This window comes from Stigmatopora argus, chromosome 4 (assembly GCF_051989625.1).
Source record: "Stigmatopora argus isolate UIUO_Sarg chromosome 4, RoL_Sarg_1.0, whole genome shotgun sequence".
Lineage (NCBI taxonomy): Eukaryota > Metazoa > Chordata > Actinopteri > Syngnathiformes > Syngnathidae > Stigmatopora > Stigmatopora argus.
In genome coordinates, this window is record NC_135390.1 from 17,788,185 (window position 1) to 17,813,463 (window position 25,279).

The 25,279-nt window shown below is 45.4% G+C and overlaps 3 protein-coding genes across 7 annotated transcripts; 2 read left to right on the plus strand and 1 right to left on the minus strand.

Moving 5' to 3' along the window:
* Positions 1–987: 987 nt before the first annotated feature.
* Positions 988–14,124, plus strand: adam15 (ADAM metallopeptidase domain 15). Of its 3 annotated transcripts, XM_077599024.1 has the most exons (25): positions 988–1,350; positions 1,912–2,003; positions 3,270–3,346; positions 3,412–3,490; positions 3,565–3,641; positions 4,044–4,302; positions 4,886–4,951; positions 5,017–5,088; positions 5,168–5,337; positions 6,350–6,434; positions 6,501–6,649; positions 6,726–6,903; positions 7,012–7,104; positions 7,712–7,907; positions 8,010–8,118; positions 8,187–8,382; positions 8,865–8,942; positions 9,001–9,112; positions 11,160–11,310; positions 11,443–11,551; positions 11,642–11,710; positions 12,965–13,033; positions 13,434–13,499; positions 13,571–13,671; positions 13,772–14,124. In XM_077599024.1, the coding sequence occupies exons 1-25, from the start codon at positions 1,260–1,262 to the stop codon at positions 13,836–13,838; spliced, it is 2,811 nt and encodes a 936-aa protein (XP_077455150.1). In that variant the 5' UTR covers positions 988–1,259; the 3' UTR covers positions 13,839–14,124. The 3 variants fall into 3 exon arrangements, with proteins under 3 accessions (XP_077455150.1, XP_077455151.1, XP_077455152.1); XM_077599025.1 differs by lacking the exon at positions 11,642–11,710; XM_077599026.1 differs by lacking the exons at positions 11,642–11,710; positions 12,965–13,033; positions 13,434–13,499.
* A 326-nt stretch (positions 14,125–14,450) lies between these two features.
* LOC144073660 (semaphorin-4A-like) lies at positions 14,451–22,501 on the plus strand. The gene is made up of 14 exons (XM_077599673.1): positions 14,451–14,597; positions 15,537–15,676; positions 15,764–15,826; positions 16,429–16,527; positions 17,882–17,972; positions 18,042–18,164; positions 18,665–18,792; positions 18,977–19,146; positions 19,221–19,356; positions 20,044–20,233; positions 20,302–20,417; positions 20,480–20,670; positions 21,586–21,656; positions 21,726–22,501. Exons 1-14 carry the CDS (start codon positions 14,459–14,461, stop codon positions 22,346–22,348), a joined length of 2,280 nt encoding a protein of 759 aa, XP_077455799.1. The 5' UTR covers positions 14,451–14,458; the 3' UTR covers positions 22,349–22,501.
* On the minus strand, positions 22,388–25,035 carry pkdc (protein kinase-like domain containing). Of its 3 annotated transcripts, XM_077599676.1 has the most exons (3): positions 24,939–25,035; positions 24,077–24,456; positions 22,388–23,131 (listed from the first exon to the last, which is right to left on the minus strand). In XM_077599676.1, exons 2-3 carry the CDS (start codon positions 24,445–24,447, stop codon positions 22,513–22,515), a joined length of 990 nt encoding a protein of 329 aa, XP_077455802.1. In that variant the 5' UTR covers positions 24,448–24,456; positions 24,939–25,035; the 3' UTR covers positions 22,388–22,512. The 3 variants fall into 3 exon arrangements, with proteins under 3 accessions (XP_077455802.1, XP_077455801.1, XP_077455800.1); XM_077599675.1 differs by lacking the exon at positions 24,939–25,035 and having other exon boundaries at positions 22,388–23,128; positions 24,077–24,545; XM_077599674.1 differs by lacking the exon at positions 24,939–25,035 and having other exon boundaries at positions 24,077–24,545.
* Positions 25,036–25,279: the final 244 nt, after the last annotated feature.

Genomic DNA, 25,279 nt, shown 5'->3' on the forward strand with positions numbered 1-25,279 from the left:
TGGGACAATGGAGTCATCGACTATCAAAACGGTTTATCGACAATTCGTCGTGAATAAACTTGGGTGTTTGACCCTAAAACAAACGCGGATGATGTCACAAAGGTCTTTTGTTGACCCACGTGTGGGTGGTATTAAGGGTGTTTCGGCCAACCCCAAGAAATTCCACTCGGGGCCTAAACTCAATCAGCTGAGTGCGGCACGTGCCTTGAGCTCTTGCACTCACATGAAAAAATTATACAACCTCAATCCGTCCATTATTTCCTCGCCTTTGGGTTCGCGTTAGGCTAAATCGGGAGGGCGCCGGAGCGTACCTCGCCCGAAAGGTCGCCCGCTAATGTCGGGGTGCACCGGGACAAGGAACGGAATGGTCGCCATTCAATGTCAGGGCGTGTTGTTTAACACGGGTGTCAAACGCCAGACCCACATCTGAGCCGCTGCGTCATTATTTTCTGTTCCATAGGGTTGTTGGGGTGCTGGAGCCGATCCTGGCCGAGTAAGGCAGGACCTGAAAATGCCACAAAATCAATTGAAGATGCCCCAGAAATGCAGGAAGTGATCTGAAATGACACAAAATAAAAAGGAAGTGACATGTTATTAACATAAAATGTTCCAAAATAGCCCCCAAATCAACAGGAAGTGGCCTGGAACAATTCAGATACCTGTAAATGTCATAAAATGAACAGGAAGTCATCTAAGACGTGGAGTGGACCAACCACTAGGTATTCTGTTGTCTGAATTGGACGTCCATGGGGGTCAATGGCACTTAAATATGGTCCTTCCCTGCCATCTCAAATAGAATGGACGCCTGTCCTTGTCAATGGCAGCCAATGAATGAAATTAAATGAAGCGAACACGACAACATGTTCTTGTAAGCTGGAATGAAAAAGCCAATTCCAAAAAAGACTAATCAACGCAATCAACCTTTAATTTGAAGGCCTGTTTTACAACTTCCGCTAAGTTGGAGTGCTGGTATACATATTCGGCCGATGACGTCACCAGTACAGTCCGTTATAAACATTAGCGGTCCGCCCGTGACGGACTTTATTCGTCAGAGTGGCCGCGAGTGAGCGAAGTCTCCGCGGCCTTCCTGTGGAGACGTGCCGGCGGGCTCGACTACTTTTACCGGACGCCAGACGAACACTCATTCGGGCCTTTTTTTGTTTCATTCCGCGTTTTTTTAAAAAAAGGAATACCGGTGCTTTGACGGACATGTCGGCTCGCCGACGCCACACCGACCGGAAGTGTGCCATGGCGGCGAGATGAGACAACTTTGGGCGCCGCGGTTGCTCGTGCTGCTCAGCGCCGGTGTTGCGTTGACGGACGTCGGGGCCCTGAACGCAACACCGCAAGGTAATTTGAAGACGAGACGCTCGCCTGTCACGTGCACTTAATTTCAGCCAAAGTTGGAGAGGTCAGGCGTGTGTGTGCGTTGGATTTGGAAGTGTGTTTGTGTGTCATAAGAGGTTTAAGTATGTTTAAAGAAAACAAACAGTGTGTGGGAGATAAGAGGTTTAAGTGTTTAAACAAAAAAAATGGTGTTTGCTACAAAATGTAGTTCGGTTCGTTGAGTTAACCCTTTGCAGGCCATGTGATTTATTGACACTGATAGGCATAAGTAGATTTCAACTGGTGAGTGATCACGTTTAACTGACATTGACGGTTATAGACGTCCAATTCAATACAATTGAGCCCTGGCTGCGATTGGGACTCAAAATGGATTGGACGTCTACTGGGGTCAATGGCAGCCAATACGTTTTCTTGATAATGTAATAGATTTAGCTTTTCGTCATTTCGCTATGTTCATAAAATATTTTCCCCAATCCAGACATAATAAAACATTCAATTTTCAAGGGTGTGTAGACTTTTTATAACCAATGTTCATGTAAAAGTCAAGTGTGTTTACATGCTCAGATGTTGGGAAATGGCGGCGCCCCCTACTGGAGAGGACTCAACCTTTCGTTGTGGTTGGCGGCCAAAGGCGGAGTCTGAAGGAGGTGTTGCAGGTAAGGGGAAAAAAAGGTGGGTTGATTCATTAAGTCATTGGCTGCCAATGACGGCACTAGACGTCCAATACATTTTGACTAAGGTGGGTGAATTAACTTGAATAATTATTTTATGGTTTTGGTGTGTTTTTTTGTATGTGACTTTTTTGTTGTACTTTTTGCAGTTTGCGATTAGTTATTTTTCTAGTTTTGTGGACATGTATTGTTGTCAATGGCAGCCAATGAGTTAAACCGGAGCGCCGAGGCGGGGTCCCCTCTTTTCCTTATTGTCTTAGATGATGTCATACCTTGTGAGTCACGTGACTTTTTCTGAAGTCTGAAGAGGGTCGCACACATCCAGGGGCGCTTCCTGCAGAAATCCCCGAACATGAACCACACCCGCGCGCACATGCTTTCACTGAAGGATTTTATTGTGAGAAATTGAATTCCTGCGTGATGCCGTTGACCACCAAAATAGTCACGTACCACTTCGCTTCGGTCAGAGGGGGCGCTGGATCGTATCCTGGCTCAGTGGTCCCCAAGCACCGGGTCACGGCCTGCTAGTGGTCCTTGAGAAACTTGCTGCGGGTCTACCTGAAACAATTGGCATTTTAAACCTTTGACTGTCTAATGTATGTGTCAAAGTGGCGGCCCAGGGGCCAAATCTGGCCCGCCGCATCATTTTGTGTGGCCTGGGAAAGTAAATCATGAGTGCCGACTTTCTGTTTTAGGATCAAATTAAAATGAAGAGTATAGATGTACATTACATTTCCTGATTTTCCCCCTTTTAAATCAACAATTGTAATTTTTTAAATCATTTTTTTCTGTGTTTTTAGTTAAAAAATCATTTTGTAAAATCTAAAAATAGATTTAAAAAAAGCTAAAATAAACATTGTTTTAGATCTAAAAAAACCTGAATATTCAGGGTTGTTAATCCAGTTCTTTTAATCCATTTATTTAAAAAAATAATCTAAATATTATATCTAAAATGGTCCGGCCCACATGAAATCAAGTTGACGTTAAAGCGGCCCGCGAACCAACCCGAGTCTGACACCGCTGGTCTAATGCGTTTTTTTTTTAAAATTAAAATGTAAACAAAAGATGAATGCGGCCAAATGTTTTACTATTTCAGTAAACTAATCTCTCTTTCTTGCTTGTTATTTTTATATGCAATACCTATTTTGAAGTTTCTTAACTTGGACACATTAGTATATTTATTTTGGAACAACAATTTGCTGATTAAAAAATGGCCTGTTTCGTAATGAATTTTTCCACCCATGTTTTCAGGGTGGTCATCCCGAGAGCCTGCAGTGTGGCCTGGAGGTCCAAGGCGAGGTCCTCGTTCTGGACCTGCAGAAGAACCGGTGAGTGATGGTGCCCCCCCCCCAAAAAAACGTGGCTTGTGCTGACTGCTCTACTTTTCCCTCAGCGACCTCCTCCCCAAAGCGCCAAACGTTTTCTTCTACCTTCCCAACGGCACCGGAGTGTCCCTGACCGACGACCCCGTGGTCGGTCCCGGCGCCCCCTTGCGTTCAATGGATGAGTAATGGACTAGCTAAGCTGCTTTTTTGTACCTCAACAGACACATTGCTACTACCATGGCAACGTAAGAGGATTCCCAAGTTCCAGAGTGGCAATCAGCACCTGTGCAGGACTCCGGTCAGCACTTTATTTATTCATTTGCCGTCCTCACGAGGGTTGCGGGGGGTGCTGGAGCCTATCCCAGCCAGCCGATGGACACCCTGGAGCAGTGGTGTCAAAGGTGCAGCCCATGGGCTGGAATTGGCCCGCTAGGGGGTCTCATGGGGGCTGGAGCATTTTATTTTTTGCCTCAAAAAGTTAGCTTACTTCCCCCCCCGTTGATGGCGCTAGACATCCATTCCATTTTGACTGGTCAGGGCGAATGAATGAACGAATGGATTGGATGTCTAGCCCCGTCAATGGCACTGAAAGATGAGTTTAAGTAAATTGAGCATCTTTTAGTTGTTTTTTTTCAAGGGCAAGCAATGAGTTAATTTAATGACACCACCCCGTCTTGTCTTGTCCCCCCTTCCTCCTCAGCGGCGTGATCGCTGTCAACGCCTCTCTGAGTTTCGAAGTGCGGCCGCACGACACCCGCCTGGTGGCGACGGACGGGGCGGGAAGCGCCGAAGCAGGCGCGGCCGGTGGACTAGGAGGTGAAGAGGACTGTGGAGGAGACGGAGACCACCTGATCTTCTCTAGCAGTCACTCGGCGGAAGAAGCGGCGAAGGGCTGCGGGGTCTCCCACGGCTACGCTGAGGACACGCACGGCCACAGTGGCGCTCGTGTACTTCACAGAGTGAGTAACACCATGTAAATGTAAGATTCAGTGGTACCTCTACTTACAAATGCCTCTACCTACAAATGCCTCTACCTACAAATGCCTCTACCCACAAATGCCTCTACCCACAAATGCCTCTACCCACACATGCCTCTACCCACACATGCCTCTACCCACACATGCCTCTACCCACACATGCCTCTACCCACACATGCCTCTACCCACACATGCCTCTACCCACACATGCCTCTACCCACACATGCCTCTACCCACACATGCCTCTACCCACACATGCCTCTACCCACACATGCCTCTACCCACACATGCCTCTACCCACACATGCCTCTACCCACACATGCCTCTACCCACACATGCCTCTACCCACACATGCCTCTACCCACACATGCCTCTACCCACACATGCCTCTACCCACACATGCCTCTACCTACAAAATCCTCAGGTTCCAAACTGCTTTGATGTGCAAATGACCATTTCACCATACAAAAACAAAGCCCCCAAAACATCAATAGATTTCTCTATATCTGTTATTTTATTTTGAAATGGTCACCCGTAACCCAGATTTTGCATCTGTTGGTCACAGAGCAAGAGGGACATCCTTTCTGAGACCAAATACATAGAACTGGTGTTGGTGGCAGACCACCAGGAGGTGCGTTGGTTCTTGACGGACAAACCCTGAGCTTGCCGCAGAGACCAATCTCGTGCTGTTTCCAGTTTTTGAACTACCAGAAGAACAATAAGACCATCATCTACCGCATGCTGGATGTGGCCAATCAGGTGGACTGGGTAAGAAGACCCCGCGGACGCCGTGACTCCCGCAAAGTGCACCCCCCTCACCTCACCTCTCCGCCCTCCTTGCTCTCAGTTCTACCGCCCCCTGAAGGTCCGCGTGGCGCTGACGGGTTTAGAGGTGTGGAGCGACCAGGACAAAATCCGCGTGGAGAAGAACCCCAGCGCCACCTTGAATAACTTTCTGCTGTGGCGGACCAGGGAACTTCTGCCACGCCTTCGCCACGACAACGCTCAGCTCATCATGTACGTTCCAGTTCCCAAGTGACACACTTCCTGCTTGTATTTCCTTCCCTAAAATTAGAATATGGAACAAGACAACATCTCCTATGCTACATTTCATTGCTAAATGTCCAATTCATTTGAAGCGGGAGGGTGGCGACCGGTGAACATTTGTTCATTTAATGCCATCCCTCCCACTTCAAACGGATCGGACGTTTTGTCAGCTAATGATTTCATTTTGGCGCATTTCCGCTCATTTCCTGTTGATTTTCTGGGTCACCTCCTGTTGATTTTGGGGGCAGTTGCACCTCATTCCTTCTTGATTTGGTGTTATTGAACAGAAAGTGACCCGGGAATGCCCCCAAAACTGGTTGGATTCGATTACCGTATTTTCCGCACTATAAGTAGTAGGTAGTGCGCCTTTATAAATAGATCAATATTGGTTAATTATGGTATGAAATTCCCTTTAGCACAGCTCAATCCAATGGATATAATACACATGTCAAAGTGGCGGCCTGGGGGCCAAATCTGTCCCTCCGCATCATTTTGTGTGGCCCGGGAAAGTAAATCATGAGTGCCGACTTTCTGTTTTAGGATCAAATTAAAATAAAGAGTATCGATGTATATTACATTTCCTGATATTCCCCCTTTTTAAATCAATAATTGTCATTTTTTAATCCATTTTTCTGTGTTTTTAGTTCAAAAATCATTTTGTAAAATCTAAAAATATATTTAAAAAAGCTAAAATAAACTGTTTTAGATCTGTACAAAACTGAATATTCAGGGATTTTAATCCAGTTCTTTTAAGCCATTTATAAAAAAAAAAATCTAAATATTATATCCCAAATGGTCCGGCCCACGTGAAATCAAGTTGACGTTAAAGTGGCCCGCGAACCAACCCGAGTCTGACACCCCTGAAATAATATAACAACATCCTACTTCAATTGAGTGTTATAATCCACTGCGCCTTATATATGGAACCCATTTTAAGATTTAGAATTTAGGCATACAAACAAATGTTTTTTTTTTCCAAAAGGGGCAGCGCCTTGGACGGCACGACGGTGGGCATGGCGGCGCAGGCGTCCATGTGTTCCAGGGACCGCTCCGGAGGAGTCAACGTGGTGAGTGAAGCCGCGAAACCCTCGCCGTTTTTCCCCCCTCATCGACCGTCTGATGCCCGTGAGCAGGATCACCTGGTCAGCGTTCTGGGCGTGGCCTCCACGGTGGCTCACGAGCTGGGGCACAACCTGGGGATGAGCCACGACACCCGGGAGCGACGTTGCAGCTGCGCCAACCAGCCTCGCTTGGGCGGCTGCATCATGGAACCTTCCACCGGGTGGGCGCCTGCCCCCAAAGTTTTAGTCGCTTGAGTAGCGCTAGGGCTAGCTTGATGGCTCCTCCCCTACGCGCAGGTTCCTGCCCGGCCAGCAATTCAGCAGCTGCAGCGAGTCCGATCTGTCCGTCAGTCTGCTGCGGGGGGGCGGCATGTGTTTGTTCAACGTTCCGCCTCCGGAGCGCCTCCTGGGCGGGCCTCGCTGCGGGAACCTGTACGTGGAGAGCGGCGAGGAGTGCGACTGCGGTCTGCTCCAGGTACGCACATGTGGGTGGAGCTTAAGGAACGTGTGGGTACCTCCCCATACGATGGGCATTCAAGAAAATGTAAAAAAAATGACGCTAACTTGCCCTCTGATTGGTCAGGAGTGCCAGGATCCCTGCTGTAACGCGACCACGTGTCGCCTGCACCCCGGCGCCCAGTGCTCAGCCGATGGCGTCTGCTGCCAAGACTGCAAGGTGGGAAAGTTAAATTTCCATTTGGGGGGAAAAAAAAAAAAGATTTGGTGGAAGAGTGGTTAGCGTGTCGGCCTCGCTGTTTTGCGGTCGTGGGTTCGATCCCAGGCGGGGCCTCACTGTGTGGAGTTTGCATGTTCTCCCCGGCCTTGCTTGGGTTTTCTACGGGTACTCCGGTTTCCTCCCACATTACAAAAACATGCATGCTACGCTAGCCGGCTAACGCGTTAAATTGCCCCTAACTATGAGTGGACGAGTGGTTAGCGCGTCGGCCTCGGTGTTCTGCGGTCGTGGGTTCGATCCCAGGAGGGTCCTCACTGTGTGGAGTTTGCATGTTCTCCCCGGCCTTGCTTGGGTTTTCTCCGGGTACTCCGGTTTCCTCCCACATTACAAAAACATGCATAGTAGGCTAACGCTAGCTGGTTAATGCATTAAATTGCCCCCAACTATGAGTGGTTGTCCTTTGTCTCCTGCAATTGGTTGACCACCGATTCAGGGTGTCTCCCGCCTCGTGCCCTTAGTTAGCTGGGATAGGCTCCGGCGCCCCCCGCGACCCTTGTGAGGCTAAGCGGTTCCGAAATTGACCGAATGATATGACGAATTTCCGCAGCTGCGAGCGGCGGGCTCCGTGTGCCGTGAGCCGATCGGAGAGTGCGACCTGCCGGAGTACTGCACGGGCTCCTCCCCCTTTTGCCCCCCGAACGTCTACGTTCAGAACGGCGAGCCCTGCGAGGACGGCGCCACCTACTGCTACGGAGGGGCCTGCGCTAGCATGCGGGCGCAGTGCCAATCGCTCTGGGGACCCAGTAAGTTTGTTGTGCGTCTCAGTACATTTTGCGGCATGTCACACAAAGCTCGTGCAATCGTGTCAGGAATCTAACGCCATCCGCTCGCTCTCACCCGATCAGACGCCACCAGCGCGCCGCCCGTCTGCTTCTCGTCCGTCAACAAGCAAGGAAACAAATATGGAAACTGCGGTCAAAGGAGCAACGGCTCTTACGCCCCGTGCGCACCCAGGTGAGTGAGATGGTCGGCGTGCCGCCGCCCGCCGGCCCTCCTTCACCCCTCCGCGTGTGGCGTGGCAGCGATGTGCAGTGCGGCAGGATCCAGTGTCAAGACGGGACGGATCGCCCCCTGCTGGGCACCGACGCGGAGATTCTGACCACCACGGTGCGCTTCAATCTCCGCGATCTGGTGTGCCGCGGAACCTTCTTCCACCTGGGGGACGACGTGTCTGACCCCGCCTCCGTGGCCCAGGGGTCCGCCTGCGGGCCCGGCAAGGTGGGCGCACTTGGGAATTATGAGAACGAAAAAATATCATTTTGTAATGTACAAACAACGCTGTTTGTACATTACAAAATGATATTTTTTCGTTCTCATTTTTTTCTGGAGCCATATTTAGGCTAAAAGGGAAAAAAACTAACCAAAAAAAATGGATAACACTTTTAGTCTTTATATTTTGCTGCCACTGATGGCGCTAGACGTCCAATCCGTTTTGACAAAATGACATTTTTGATATGATTTTGATACAAGGCTAACGATAACAATTGTCTCACCATTTACAGATAAAAAATTCTGAAAAATTACATGTTCCTAAGTCGCATATTTTTTGGCAAAATTGTACGGTTTGACAAATACATTTAATTTCCAATGGCTTTAATCATGAAAAATGTAATTAAAAAAAAGAATAAGTATATGTGTGAACAAACAAAAATTTATAAACCCCAACAAAAAAAACTTAATCAAAACGGTGTCGTTTCCAGGCTTGCTTAGACCACAAGTGCCAGGACGTGTCCGTCTTCGGCGTGGACGAGTGCCGCAAAAAGTGCAACGGTCACGGCGTGAGTGGTCGCCGCCGTACGTCGTCGTGGCGACCGCTCAGCCCCGCACGATTTTCAGGTGTGCAACAGCGTGAACAACTGTCACTGCCGGCCCGGCTGGGCGCCGCCCGACTGCGCCTACGCCGGACACGGGGGCAGCGTGGACAGCGGCCCGGCGCGCGTCGCCACGGGTAGGAAAGCGCCGACGGGAAACCGAGGATATACGTCACGTTAGAATTCAAAAAAATAAGAGAACACTTTTTTGTGGTGAGGAGAATCCTGACAGTTTGAACTCCTTTATTCTTAGAAGGCCCCATTTCAAAGGTACGGTTGGTGGGCTGGGAGTGGACCGTTAGGGGGGCAGATTCGGCCCGCGGGGTTGTTCTGCACTTTGTAGCTCATTCCTACAAACTCATTTTTTTTAGAAGGGCCCAGCAAAACTAGAAGTTTTGTGCTTAATTTCCTGTCCGCAATCCTATTGGTTCCTTCGCCCCCTGCTGTCAAAACATTGCCCTCAATGGCAGCCAATGTGTTAACAAGAAATGACACAAAATCAAATCTTTCTAGCCACGTTGACACCTTGTTATGGGAAGCAAAATGTTCTTTGTTGCAAAGCGCTTTTAAAAAAAAATTATATCCATGTGTGTATATATATATATACATATATATACATATACATATATACATATACATATATATATACATATACATATATACATATATATACATGTGTGTGTGTGTATATATATATATATATATATATATATATATATATGTATATGTATGTATGTATGTATATATATGTATGTATATATGTATATACATATACAGTGGTACCTCGAGATACGAGCTTAATCCGTTCCGGGACTGAGCTCGTATGACAAGTTACTCGTAACTCGAGGTAAAGTTTCCCATTGAAATGAATGGGAAACAAATTAATTCGTTCCAACTCTCTGAAAAAAACACCAGAAACAGGATATTGGATTGAAAAAAAAAGTTTTATTTCTTATAATTCGCCATATATTGACAAAGTAATAAATAACGAGTGGTTTAATAGAAATAAAGTGTTTAATCTAACTAAAATTGGGCGGATTTCGCCGAGGGGAGAGGGGCACAAAAGGGGCGGGGGGCTTCGTTTTTTTTTCTCCACACAACTCACTCGTAAACGGAACAAACACTCCACCCTCACGTTCGCTATCGATGGGCTGTTTGCTGTCGTATTATTCCCTTCAAAATATTCCGAAAATGATGCACACAAATGTCCTCACAATCGGAGAACGCACGACCACTTGCCAACGAGCAGCAAGCAGTCTTATCAGCGATCGCACCGCTGCTCATGCGAGCTTCGGGGGCGCTGGCTAGCGGCTCCTTTTAGCTTGTAGCATCTGTGTTCGCATCCCCTCGAACGGCGCCTATGTTAGAGTTGCTACCGGGGATACTTTTGCGAGCACGAGTATACTTCATTACCCAGAAAGCCCTCTTTTCACCGCGCATGCGCGTTGTGCGTTTCCTGGTCTGAATAGCTCATCCGGTGCTCGTAAATATTGTTATACACGAAAGATATGCCAAAAAAAATGCCATGGCAACCTGGCTTGGTCGCATCACGAAACTTTGACCGCATCACGGGCGAATTATTCGATCGAAATTTCCCCCGTAAGACGAGCATTCCGTATGACGAACGGTCGTATGACGAGGTACCACTGTATACATGTATGTATATATATGTATATATATATACATATATACATGTATGTATATATATGTATATATATATATATATACATATATACATGTATGTGTATATATATGTATGTATACATGTGTATATATATGTATATATATATATTTCAGCAATACGCTTATTTATTTATTTATCTATGTATATGTATTTATTAATTTATTTATCTTTTTTTTTTTTCATTTTTATCATTTTTTAATTTTATTTTTTTAATACGCTTATTTATTTATTAATCTATGTATATTTATTTATTTATATTTATTAATTTATTTATCTATTTTTAAATTTCATTTTTATCATTTTTTTTTTTTTTTTTTAATTTATTAATTAATGTATTTATTTATATATTTATTTATTTATTAACTTATTTTTTACCTATTTATTTATGTCTATAATGTATTCTCCTGTGTCTGTATTCTCACCCTCTTGCTACTGTGACAATGAAATTTCCTGAATACGGGATGACTAAAGTTATCTAATCTAATGTGTGTTTTGCGTAGAGTCTGATCCGGTCCTGGTGGCCCTGCTGGTGCTGTTCCTCGTCATCCTGCCGGGGGTGCTCATCTTCCTGGCGCTTCGCTTCCCTCGCGTCCGCCGACTTTGCCTGGCTTTGGGAGCAAGCAAATTCTTCCCCAAATCCTCTCACAACCGGTAAAGCCACAATTGCTTACGAGCCACAGCCATAAAAATAAAAAAATGGCCCCACACGGCATTGTCCACAGCCAAAAATGTGTAAACTTTTTTTTTTAAAGAGCAAAAAGTTTAAAAAAAAATTCCCCACAGGACTCCGGCGACAGAGCGCAGCTCGGACCGCAACGTGGATCAAATCCGTCCGTTGAGGTTTGACGTCAACGCGTTGACGGACATCCGAGAGACTCCGCCACTCAAGGAGGTACCGAAGAAAAAAGCAACAGGAAGCGTTTGGCGCTTGGTCGTGAGGCTGTCCTTCTACTCTGCTACTTCCTGTTTTTTCTCCTATCAGCTTCTTGACAGACCTGCTCCTCCCACTAAGCCACTCCCCCCTACCCCCACTCTAAACCCCCCGCCACAGGTAAAACACCTGAAGACATTTGTGTCATTAGAGCGGCCTCGAATGTCCGATTGTATTTAACTCGTCAAACGCCATTGACCTTGATAGACGCTGCCAACCCTCCCAATTCAAATGGATTGGGCGTGTACTAGTGATCACAGAGGGATGCTTAGATGCCACATGATTGGACGTATCACTAAAATAATCAATAGAAAAATCCTCCCTTTTATTTTATTTTTAATTATTATTATCTTTATTAAAAATGAATACACAGTAAATACTTTTTCAATTTTTTTTAAATATTTTTCATCTTTTCAATTAAAAATTTAAATGGTTATGGGAAATATTTTGAGATACTTTTTTACATTTTTAAATGATTTTTTCCATTTAAAACGCATTGATCTACCCTTTTAGTTTCATGTTTTGTATTTAATTATTCTTTTTTTTACGCATATATATATTTTTTAATCAAACAAGTTTAAATTTGGTTTTCAAGAGCTACATGATCGATGATGTCTATCTTTGTCAATGGCACTGAAATACTGAAAAGTTCAATACAACTGACTGACATGGAGCTGTTTAGCATGCTAGCGAGTTAGCAACTTGGTACCGTTTCCTAACATACGGGGTAGAAACTAGTTTTTTTTTTCTTCTGGAATGTTCCATACAATAATAGTCTGCAATGTTCCAGAAGGTTCTGGTGGTCAGAGTGTAGTAGAATAGCGTCCGTCAAAAGGATCTAGAATGCTAGTTAGCTGTGTTTTGTTCTAGAAGCTTCTAAGAGACTGTTGCAAGAGTTAATGTCTTGTATTGTGTAGCCGTTTGTGTTGGTTAGTAACGTTAGCGATCTGTTCGTCCTCCAAAAATAGTTACGGTTTGTGGCTTGTAACACACGTTTGGAAATGGGGGCGTGTCTGTCTGTATGTCGCTACGTTAGGAAAACAAGTTAACTTATTTGCCTTTTTTTAGTTTAGATTAGATCTATCTAATCTAAAAAAAAAACTAACTGACTGCCATTGGGGTATCTCAGGGCCACTTCTTGTACATTTTGGGGTATCTTGGGGCCACTTCCTGGACATTTTGGGTGATTCTTCTTGGTTTGCTTCCTGCTGGTTTGGGGCAAATCTGGGTCACTTCCTGTTAGTTTTAGGGCATTTGTAGATGACAGAAGTAGCTCAAAAAGATAAAGGTCCAACCCCCGTTCGAGGACACGCCCCCCTTTCCGCAGACACGCCCCCACGGCAAAGCTCGGCTAATTTCTTGTTGTGACTTCAGCCTTCTGAATGGCGTCCGGTGCCGCCTACCAAGCCACTTCCTCCAGCCCCTACCACCAGAGGCGTTCAGGTACGCATCATTGGTCGACCGATGATTGGTTGGTTCCCCCAGAGTGCCGACCGTTGATTGGAGGGATTGAGAATGATGACCATTGATTGGTCGGATTGATCGAATCAGTGATTGTAGTTGTTTGACCATACGTCGCCATCTGCTGGGCAACAAGTGTGCAAATCCAAGGGAGGAGGTTCTCTGATTGGTCCAGCCAGCAATAATTCATTTGATTAGGTGATGAAAGCTCAATGACATTATCGATCGATAATCAATGATCAAGATTTCTTAACGTTGATTGACTTGTCCGACATGCTAATATTTGGCTACGTGAGACGGTTAGCATCATAACGAAAAGGACTCATTTCTCCACCCACACGTCCTGACTTTCTTCTCGTTGTCGCCCTCGCTAACGTTCAAGCTGCTAGCGAGCCGACCGGCTCCGCCCACTAAGCCCCTCCCCCCTGACCCCGTCTCACCCGGTCAGGTACTCACCTCTTTGCACTTGGCTAGCCTTTCCGTCACCCGCCGTGACATTTCCCACCATTCTCTCGGCAGGTTTCGGGAGGTCCCGCCCCCAAGCCGGCGGTGCCCAAAAAGCCGTCGCTCCTCCCGCCCAACACCCACTTGACCTCCGCGTCTTTGGCGCCACCGCACAGGTGGGAAGCCCCGCGAGCCGTCGGCTCATCGGGAGCTAACTAGCCTTAGCTTCTCGGCCTGTACGGGAAGTAGTCACGGAGATTTCATTCCTCTCGCCAGCCGAGGCGGTCGTCCACCTCCTCCTCCGTCGCGACCCAGAATCCCACCCAGACCGGAGCAACGGTGACAAAGCCCCGCCCCCTCTTCCCCGTTGCAGACCGCACCCCCTGTCTTTTCATGGGCCGTCTGTAAGAGGCCCCACCCACTCCCCACCGCGCCTAAGCAAGAGGTCACGTGACCAATGAAGGGAAGATCGAATATGAATAAACTTTTGGTTTTTTTTTGTAGGAAAAAGAAATAATTAAAAAAAAAAAAGATGGTGGAAGTCATTCGCGTTGGCAGGAACTGAGGTCATTGACCTTTCTGTCACTTTTTGTTGCTGCTTGACAAAATAAAAGTCATCTAATTACTAATCTGTCACCTTTCCTTTTGATGCAAGCGAGGTTTCGGTACGTGCGCTAGAAAGGATTACCATCGATGGCGATAGACGTCCAATCGGCGGGGACAATTTTTTTTGTTCCTCGAATTGCACGCCGAGCTCCGTCAACGGCGCCCTACCAGGATGAAAAAAGAGGACTCGTTGGGTGTCTTCTTTTGAGATGGAAAGCATACGGCGAGCAAGTTGACGCAATAGTCATAAAGCAACTTGCGATTTCATCAGACAGGAAGTGAAAGAAGTTGGTCGGAAGGAAGGGGCCAGCACGAAAAAAACGTAAAAGCATAGCGTTTTGCCGACACGCATAGACAATGGCCGTCTCGCTGGTGACGCTGCTCGCCGCCGTGGGACTGCACGCCGTGGGGACGGGCGCCGACGCGGGAACCGGCGCCGCGGGGACGGGCGCCGATGTGGTCCTGCCGTCCCTCGCGCGTTCGTCCTTCGCCTTTAGTGAGTACTTTCTTAAATATTTTTTTCATGTTTTTTTGCAACCATTTTGGACATTTTATTCTTATTTTTTTAAGCCACTTTTTATTGTGTGAGAAAAAATATGTTCCTTTAATCCACTTTGTTTTAGTTCTAAATGGGGCTTTTTTATTTTCACTGTAAATTGGGCTTCTTTTATATATTGTTGCATTGTTTCAATTATTTTTTAAATTATTAGTTAGTATACTTAGTGTTCTCCGAATGCATTTTCAAATTGGGACTGCAATATTTGTATTTATTTTGTCTAAGGGAAGTTGGCGGTTTTCTTTTTTTTAACTTCCCTACATTGTGAACTGCTTTCATAGATGAGATTTCTTTTAATGATTTTTAAAAATGTATTACTTAGAGCAGTTTATGTTTTCTAACTTTTTTTCGAATTGGTCCCGCAATATTTTACGTTTCCGTTTTTTTCTCGCATATAAGCCGTATTTGTAACTAAAAAAAAAGATGACTGAATCAAGAATACGGCTTATATTTACATTTATTATTTGTTTTGCAGTAAGAAAACAACCATTACTGGATGAATTACTAACTTCGATATGATATTGACCCTAATAATGTACTTTTGATTCATACACTATCTCCGAAAACCATGTGCGATAATTTTTCTTAAGATTTTCCCTTTAAAGTAACACATTTGTACTCTCTATTAAAATTCAACAATTTAAAGGCAATTTTAAGGGTGCGTCTTATACTCTGGTCGGCTTATATGCGAGTAATAATTTTTGTGCTATGCATTTTACTACTTTGCATGAATGTTGTAAGAAAAAAAAGTAGCATTTTATATTTGGCCCAGCAATATTTTACGTTTATTTTACGCAATGCTAACGGCTACTTGCTAACATCCAACGCTCAGGCTCACAACCCAGACCACTTCCTATCTGAGACATGATTTTCCCCCAGATTCATCTGACAGGCCGCTGAGCCGCTTCCCGCTCCGCAACTGTACCGCGCTGCTGCTGAGCGGCGACCGCCTCTACGTGGGGGCGCGGGACGGTGTGTTCTCATTGGACGCCACCGACGTCATGGTACCCAGGGGCCAGGTGAGGCCCAAGGACCGATGATCGTTCCTAGGAAACACATTCTTGTACGCTTTGAACGCGTTTAACGCCCGACGTCTTGGTCCGTAGGCGTCCTGGCCTCCGGGAAAGAGCGACGTGTCCACCTGCGAGATGAAGAGGAAAAACGCCACGGTAAAATTTGACCTTTGACATCTGTGGGGTTTTATTTGGGTTTTCTTGCATGGCGGGGCGATATGAAGAGGTGGGTTGAGCGGTGAAAACCTTTACTCAAGTAAGTCCAGTGTGACGTCAAAATAGGTCTTATGAGTACGGCCTGCACAAGAAGCTTAACTTCATTACATTTTATTTAATATTTTTCTGTTGGACTCGGAAAATTGACAACAAATTTAGAAAACGATGAAGAATATCTGTATTTTGTCTTGAATGAATTTTCTTTGTTCGGCAAAATTTGTTTCACTAGTGTACATTTATGGGAAATATTCATATTTGCGTGAGAAAACGGGCAGGGCGGTGTCATCGCTAGACTGGCGTGTGGTCATGTGACTCTTTTGTGTCGTCTGATTGGTTGCTTGGAGTCACGTGATTACAGCGGCGCCTTCTCTGAAACTGCTAACCGGAAAAAAAAACCGAAGTAACATTGAATTTGGTGTTCACAGAGGAAAAATTCTACGATTTTAGTTGCCAGGTTTCTTCTTCACAAGTAAAAGAAGAAGTAAAAAGCATGGCTTGAGAAAAACAGTCTTATGTAACATTTGATTTTTGTGTGGCCGCAGGCGGATTGTGCAAATTTCGTGGGCGTTTTGCAGCGCCTGAACGCATCGCACTTGTACGCCTGCGGTAGCTTCGCCTTCAACCCGCACGAATCCTTCTTGGTGAGTATTCCCCTAAAAATTGGACCATTTCTATTTCAATTAAATTCAATTAAATTCAATTTAATTGAAAGGATCGATTGATGATCCAACAGATGTCCGTTACTCCAATAATCGATGACTCGCCGACTGGTCGAATAATGTGGCAGCCCTACCTACCAATACTATTAACTATAAATATTTTATTTATATATATATATATATATATATATATATATATATGTATATGTATATGTATATGTATATATATATATATATATACATATATATATGTATATATGTATGTATGTATATATGTATGTATATATGTATGTATATATATGTATGTATATATATATGTATGTATATATATATATGTATATATATATATATGTATGTATATATATATGTATGTATATATATATGTATGTATATATATATGTATGTATATATATATGTATGTATATATATGTATGTATATATATATATGTATGTATATATATGTATGTATATATATATGTGTATGTATATATATATATGTATATATATATATATGTATGTATATATATATGTATGTATATATATATGTATGTATATATATATATATGTATGTATATATATATGTATGTATATATATATGTATGTATATATATATGTATGTATGTATATATGTATGTATGTATATATATATGTATGTATATATATATGTATGTATATATATATGTATGTATATATATATGTATGTATATATATATGTATGTATATATATATGTATGTATATATATATGTATGTATATATATATATGTATGTATATATATATGTATGTATATATATATGTATATATATATATGTATATATATATGTATATGTATATATATATGTATATGTATATATATATGTATATGTATATGTATATATATATGTATATATATATATGTATATATATATATATATGTATATATATTCTTGATTAACGTTTTAACATAAGGAAAGGGCTATTTTGGGTCAAATAAAAAATATTTAGTTTTTTTAACGATTATATCATGTATTTGTTATTTTAATTGCGTTTTGTGAAATATTTAGTATTATTTTTTTGATCATCACATTATCTCATCAAATTATTCATTTATTTTCATTTTATACAATCATAAATATCAAATGAAAACGACTATGAACTGCTGAAATCCATCTAAACTTGGTTTGATGTCCATGAAAAATTTTACACACATTAAATGAGAAATATTGTTAAAAAAATAAATTAACTAACGATTGCAATTTTTGGCATCAAAATCATTTTTGTGACCGTTCGCCTCTGCATGGTTGAAACCTATGACATAATCGGAGGTTGGGATGTCTTCTTCACTTGTTCACCCTCAGGACGCCGAGACCCTGGCCATGACCCCCCCGCGGGCAAGCAAAGGTCGCTGCCCCTTCAGCCCATTCGAGAGAAGCGCCGCCGTGGTCGCGGGTGAGCACGTCGTCACGGATTGGTGCGGAGATCTGCCTTTCTGACGCCTTTTTTGGGGGGGCGGGGCAGACGGAGAGCTCTTCACCGCCACCACGGTGGACTTTTTTGGGGTGAGGCCGTTCATCATGCGCCATTTCAGCAAAGATGGACGCCCGGACCTTAGCCAGGAGTCGCTGAGCATGCTGCTGGACGGTAACGCCACGTGGGTGGGCGGGCATGGCGACTGCCTTTAATTTGATCAGTCTGACGGCCAGAAGGGGGCGCCACTGCTTTCGCTAGTTTCTGCCATTTTACGCTGGCATTTTTAATCCACAAACAAAAGGCAATAAAAAACTAAATATTCATTTATTTTATTTTTTATAAAATACATATTTTAAATGTAGCATTTACAATTTAAATGTGAAAACAAAACAGGGAAGCAATCAATACATGTTTTCTTTTTTTTCGCTTTTTTATTTGAATAAACAAAATTTAGTAACTGTTCTTTTTGACTTTTTTCATTTTTTTATTCCCATTTTTACATTGAAAAACAGGTGGGAAATAATATTTGTTTTTGAAATTTAAAAAATATTCACTTCACAAGTATTTTCTTTTTTTTAAATTTGGATTTTTTTCTTTTGTTTGACGTATTTTTGATTCGCACTAGCTTAGCCGCGTTAGCTAACGTCACTAACGTGACTTTTTCCTGGCAGAACCGGATTTTGTGGCTTCCGCGTTGGATTCCGTCCAAAGGAAAGTCTTCTTCTTCTTCAGCGAGGTGGCCAAGGAGTTTAACGTCCAACAAGACATGCGTGTGGCGCGCGTGGCTAGCGTCTGTCAGGTACTTGCTTGCCGGATGCTAAAATAAGCACATGTGGCTAGTTGCTAAAATACACTCCAAAGACAAATAACTTTGGAGTAGAAAATATCCAGTGGCTCGGCAAATCCGAAAATTCTCTTTAGCTACTACAAAATCGGATTTTGGACGATGCTTAGCTCAAGCTAACGTGGGTGTTTGCCGCAAGGACGACGTGGGCGGTGCCCGGGTCCTCCAGAAGAAGTGGACCACGCTGGTGAAAAGCACCCTGAGCTGCCTGCAGCCCTTCAACGTGCTGCTGGATGTTTTCAGCCACCCGCCGGCGGAGGGCCAAGACCCCCAAGAAACGCGTTTCTACGCCATCTTTGTCTCGCAGTGGTAGGGAAGCCCGGCGGCGACGCGTGGTCGCGGCCAGGCGGCGTTCTGCCCACTTCCCGTCCGTCTCCTTCCAGGTCTCTTCGGCCCGAGTCGGTGGTTTGCTCCTTCTCGTTGGCGTCCCTCAGGGCGGTGTTTGAAGGCCCCTACCGGATCGTCGACGCCGACACGCAACGTTGGAGCACCTCGGTGACCAGGAGCTCTTTTGGGCAGGTGAGCGACTGGAAAAAAGGCTTTAAGTTAACATTTTGGCGTTAGTTCCAATGGATTGGACGTCTGGTGTTGTCAAAGGCGCTTAAGACCTGTCCTCCCAGTTTAAATGATTTTAATATCCATATTCGGTGACCCCAGGCGGTGAAAAAAAGATTTAATAGTTAGTAAAAGGCCTTCATCACAGTTTATTTTGTTTGTAATAATTCAATTTTTGCCTCGCAAAGAGTTAAATACTTTTTTTTTTAAAAATATGGAGAATCTTGACCATCTTTACCGCTTTTTTGCTTTTGAATTGAAAACCAAATCAATGAAACTAAAAATCCATATTGAGTTTTCCCCATTTTTGCTTTGAGTTTAATATTTGATCTGAAAAAAATGGAACACATTTTCTATCTTTTTGTTGTAATGGAATGAAATTAAAAATATTGTATTGACAATACTATTACAAATACATAGTTATCATAATATTGCTGATTGTAGTTACCAATATTTTCAACAAAATTCAACAAACAAAACATAAATATTTACAGAAAACCCACCTGGGATCGAACCCACGATCCCAGAACTGCGAGGCCAATGAATTTTTGAGCAAAAAGCCATTTTGAAAAACATTCCTGGACATATTTTAGAAGATTGTGGTTGACATTTTCTAAAAATGAGATAATGAGGAAGTTTGTTTGCATTTAGTGCAACATCAATTCTTCGTCGCACGCCAAACTGGAGGAAGTCAAACGGACTTTCCTGACGGACGGAAGCGTGGCCCCGGAGGAGGGGGGCCCCCTGCTGGTGTCCATCCACCAGCGCTACAGTCGCCTGGCGGTCACCAGAGCGCGGGGGGCCGACGGCCGGAGCCACCCGGTTCTCTTCCTCCTGACGGGTGAGACGCCAACGTCGCCGACGACCCTTTGACCCCCACCCGAGACACCGACTCGTCTCCCGTTCTAGAAAACGGGCTCCTGCACAAAGCCTTCATTTCCGCGCGGGGTCCGCGGCTCGTGGAGGAGGTGGCGGTGCTGGACCGCGCTGGGCGCGTCACGGCCTTCGCGCTGTCGCCCGCCAAGGTAACGCTCGGGGTCTTAAAGCTGGTGGGGTGTCTTTGACGGACGTGTTTTTGATGCGGCAGGGCGTGATGTTCGTGGGCTCCTGGGGCGGCGTCACCGCCGTCCCCGTGGCTCGGTGCTCCGCCCATGCCACGTGTGGGCGTTGCCTGTTTGCCAGGGACCCTTTTTGTGGGTGGAGTCAAAGCGCAAGGCGCTGCCTTCAATTGGATCGGGAACATCAAAGACCCCAAGACACGCCACAGGGAGATGACTTGTACGTATGCGTTGTGGCGTCATTGCCATTGATGGCGATTGTTAAACTGTCATTGAACGGACAGTTTAGGCGTCCAGTCCCTTTCGATTGGGAGACGTGGGGGGCGGAGAAACGTTCTGCCATGTTGCGAAGGGAACGCTGTTATTTTTTTTCAATTATTTATTTATACCGTATTTTCACGACTATACAGCGCATCATATTTTAAGCCGCAGTGCCAGTAACGAGTGCTATGTCTGTATTTGACACACACAAAGGATGCACCGTTTTTAAAGACGCAGCCAGGCATGGCAAAAGATACACCAGCTTAAAACATACGGACACACGCTAAAAACAGGTTTTTAAAAAGGCAACGGAAGCAAAACTGAGTTGGGTTGTACTTTATTTAGCCATTTTACAATGTACTCACGTCATCATCACCCACAAATCCATCAAAGTCCTCATTTTCATTGAACAATTGTCCAAATGAGTCATCGAAAACGCTGAGTTTTATACGTTCATCCAGGCGGCCACAATCCATTTGCGAATAGTAGCTAGCGTAACTATTCCAACGCTGCTTTCCATGCTTTGTAAAGCTGTGTTGATGTCGATGTATACAGGCCACAATCCATTGGGTGTATTGACAAAAGAACTACATATCCCAGCAGTCACTGCACAGTACTTTTTCTACGGGGAAAATAGTAGAGTCGGGGGCTGCTTGCCGTAGTTGTGAGAGCTGTAGAGGATGGTGTACCCTATCCACTGATTTATTTGATTTTAGCGTGATAACAATTTTAGTATTGGTCCATATATAAAGCGCACTGGATTAGAAGGCGCCCTGTCTATTTGGGAGAAAATTGAAGACTTTTATGTGCGCCTTATAGTCGTGAAAATACGGTATATGTTTTAAGCCTGAGTGACAGGAAGTGTGCTCATCAGGTTTCAACTCCTGGAGGGCGGTGACGTGCGGAACGTTTGTCCCGGCGACCACGTCGACCCTCCGGTCAAGAGTAAGTTGGAAATCCCGACCAAACGTGACACTCGGCACGTGTTGACGCGTGGCGTGAAATGTGTCGCAGACGTGGTAGCGGGCGCCGGCGAGGTCGTCAAGCTCTCCTGCTACAAACCTTGGGCGTCGTCCACGTTGACGTGGCGTCGCTCTCCGGCTGGCGTTTTGACGGGGCGTGGCTTCATCTGGTCGGATGACGGCGGCCTCAATTTCTTGGCCAGCCAAAACACTTGGGGCGGGTACCGCTGCGAGGCAGAGGAAGACGGCTACACGGAAACGGTGGCTAGCTACTGCGTCTTCCCGCCCAGTGGGCGCCGTTTGGCTTGCCCGGACGCCGAGCCCGTCCTGGCGGAGCCCGTCCCGGCGGAGCCCGACCCGGCAGAGCCCGTCCCGGCGGAGCCCTCGTCACCGCCGGCGGCGCCCGTCCCGGCGGAGCCCGACCCGGCGGAGCCCGTCCCGGCGGAGCCCTCGTCACCGCTGTCGGCGCGCTGCGAAAGGCGGAGCCACTACGGCTGGTTGGTGGGCGTGGCCGTCTGCATCTGCGTCCTCTTAGCGGCCATTAGCGCGGCGTGCGTCCGCAGAAAGCCCGACGCCGGCCGCGTGATTCCGCTCCACGCCGAGGTCGACCGACGCGAGGGCAGAGTGCCAGAAATGGGGGTGGAGCTAGAAGAGAAACTGAAAAGTGACACCTGACTGAGACGCTGGCTTAGATTAGCAACATTAGCATGGGGATGAACATCTTGCAATGTTTGCATTCATTTTTACTGGTTATTCTTCCAAGAGGGTGCTGGAGCCGATCCCAGTCAGCTATTTTTTTAAAGAATGAATTAAATTGGTCAATAATGATTTTCTTGGTGTCAAAATGAGTCCCGGTTTGTAGACGCCAGCTTGTCCAGGACCTCGTCGGCCAGTTTCCGGTTGTAGCGGTGGATCTTGCCATGTCGCGGCATCCAGCCCAGCAGGAAGCGGCGAAAATCCGTCCAGGCGAAGGCGAACATCTCCCTCCACTCGTCCTCCAGCGCGGCCCAGTCGGTCCCGGCGTCGTCGTCCAGCGCTCCTTTCAACTGGGCCAAGTAATGGTCGAACAGCGCCGGCGCCTTTTCCTCGCACCCCCGCTCGTCCAAGCAGCTGCCCAAGAAGTAGACCACGTCCTTCACGCCGCAGCCGCCGCCCACGTACTGGAAGTCCACGGCCGCCACGTCGCGCCCGTCGGGGGAGAAGCAGAAGTTGGCCAGCTTGGCGTCGCCGTGCACCAGCGTCAGGAAGCGGCAGCGGTTGAGCGCCGCGTCCACGGCGCCGGCGTTGGCTTTCAGCCGGCACTCCTTCATGGCCGCCAACTCGTCTGGGCGCGTCTCCAGGTGCCAGTAGGTGCCCACCGGCCAGAGGCCTTGGGGGTTCGCGCCCAGGAAGCGGGCGTGGAAGTGGGCCAGCCAGCTCAGGCAGGCTCGCATTTCGCCGTCTTTGACGCTGGTTCTGCTGGGACCAATGAAAGCGCTTCAACGATAAGCAGAAAACCTGCTGCCCTCAGGGAGGAGCTACAAGAACATAACAGCCAAGACAAACAAGACTAGTCTTCCCTCAATTTTCACGAATTCACTTCTTTGAGATTTTTTTCTGCAATTTATTATTTAAAAAATATATATAATTTTTTAAAGTTCCTAAAAATTTGAAAATCCACGCTGAAACTCTTAAGCCAGGGGTGTCAGACTCGAATTGGTTAGCGGGCTGCGTTAATGTCAACTCGATTTCATGTGGGCCGGACCATTTTAGATATAATATTTAGATTTTTTTATATAAATAGATTAAAAGCCCTGAATATTCAGTTTTTTTATAGATCTAAAACAATGTTTATTTTAGCTTTTTTTACATATATTTTTAGATTTTACAAAATGATTTTTGAACTAAAAACACAGAAAATATGGATTAAAAAAATTACAATTATTGATTTAAAAGGGGAAAAATCAGGACATTTAATATACATCTATACTCCATTTTAATTTGATCCTAAAATAGAAAGTCGGCACATGATTTACTTTCCCGGGCCACACAAAATGATGCGGCGGGCCAGATTTGGCCCCTGGGCCGCCACTTTGACACGTGTCTTGAGCGGAAGCCAAAGTAGTTATAATAGGGGTGACCCTACTTCGCGTGTTTTCAATGATCGCGGCCATGTTTGGTCTACATTAACCACGATATTCAAGGGCTTACTGTAATTTCTTATTTTGCACTTGCACTCAAACTAAATAGGCTGCTAACCATTTTAGTCATTTTTTGTACCTGACTAATTTATGAGACCACATATTCATGTTGACTACTTAATTATTTATTGATGACTTATTTTTGTGTTGTTGTTATTTGTGCATTTGTGCACAACACACAATAAGCTAATGCTAATGCTTTTCAATTGAAGGGAACTCCCACCTCCTTTGGTCGTAACCAGCCACATCCAAGTCCTCCAACACGATGAGCATCTCGTCGCCGTGGGAACAAGCAGCCAGACACGCCGGGATCCTGCACTTGGCATCGGTGGCGTAGTTCTGGTACCAGTAGGTCTCCACCTCGTAGGATCTCACCTTCCTCAGGTGGGAGCGAAGGGCGGCGGGATCATCCGTGGCGGCGGCGCGCCGGGGGAACTTGACGTGCTTGACGACCACCGAGGGACGCTCGCAGCCATCCAGGTGGACGCGGACGATCTCGCCGTAGCCGCTCCACAGCGTCTGGATCTTGGCGCCCACGCGGAGGGAAGTGGCGCCGCATGCCCGCAAAATGGCTTCCGTGTGCTCCGGGTTCATTGAGGCGCCCTGTGACGAGACATCAAATCCGTTTGAAGAGGGGTGGCTGGCTTGGAGATGTTTCGGTGGCTGCCAGGCCTCCCGGGCAAAATGCATTGGACGTCTAGCTCGTCAATGGCAGGAAAACATCAAATGGATTGGACGTCTATCATCGTCAATGGCAGTCAGAGGTAAGAAAGTCAATAACATTCCTAAAGAAAATGACACCCAGGCTATGCTTGAAATATTAATTGGTCTACTTTTTGGACACAAGGACTTTCGCCACATCAGTATTTTTGCTAACAAATGGTCTTCGACATTTAAGAAAACAACAGTCCTTGAACGCAGCATGTGACGTTATCCTAGAACTACAAATTTATGTTTGCAAACTAAAAAACAAATTCCAAAACACAAGTCACACTTTCTCTTGAAATCCGCAAAATAATTTGACGGTATAAAACACGTTTTCCTAATTACTAGCGATTGTGTTATCATGTAAATTTCATACGAACCGAGTAGTTTTCAACTTCCGCAGAGAGAAATGGCCACTTTGACGACTTCCTAGAAATTGAAAGTGCTATTGCAGCTAGCTAGCTAGTACTAAGAAACTTCTATGGCAACGCTACTTGGACAAATAAGATATATCATATATAGAACTAGATGCGAAACGCACACGTCGCCGCCATTATACTTTGCCGGCCATCTCTTGTCAGTACCATCCAAAACAAAGTATAAATAGAACGTGAAATTGTTCAATTTTCAACCAATTTTCAAAGTTCTTGTTTTTCATAAACTTAACATTCATCCTGGAAAGTATTTCACTCGTTTTAAACAAGCCTCAATACCAGTGGTC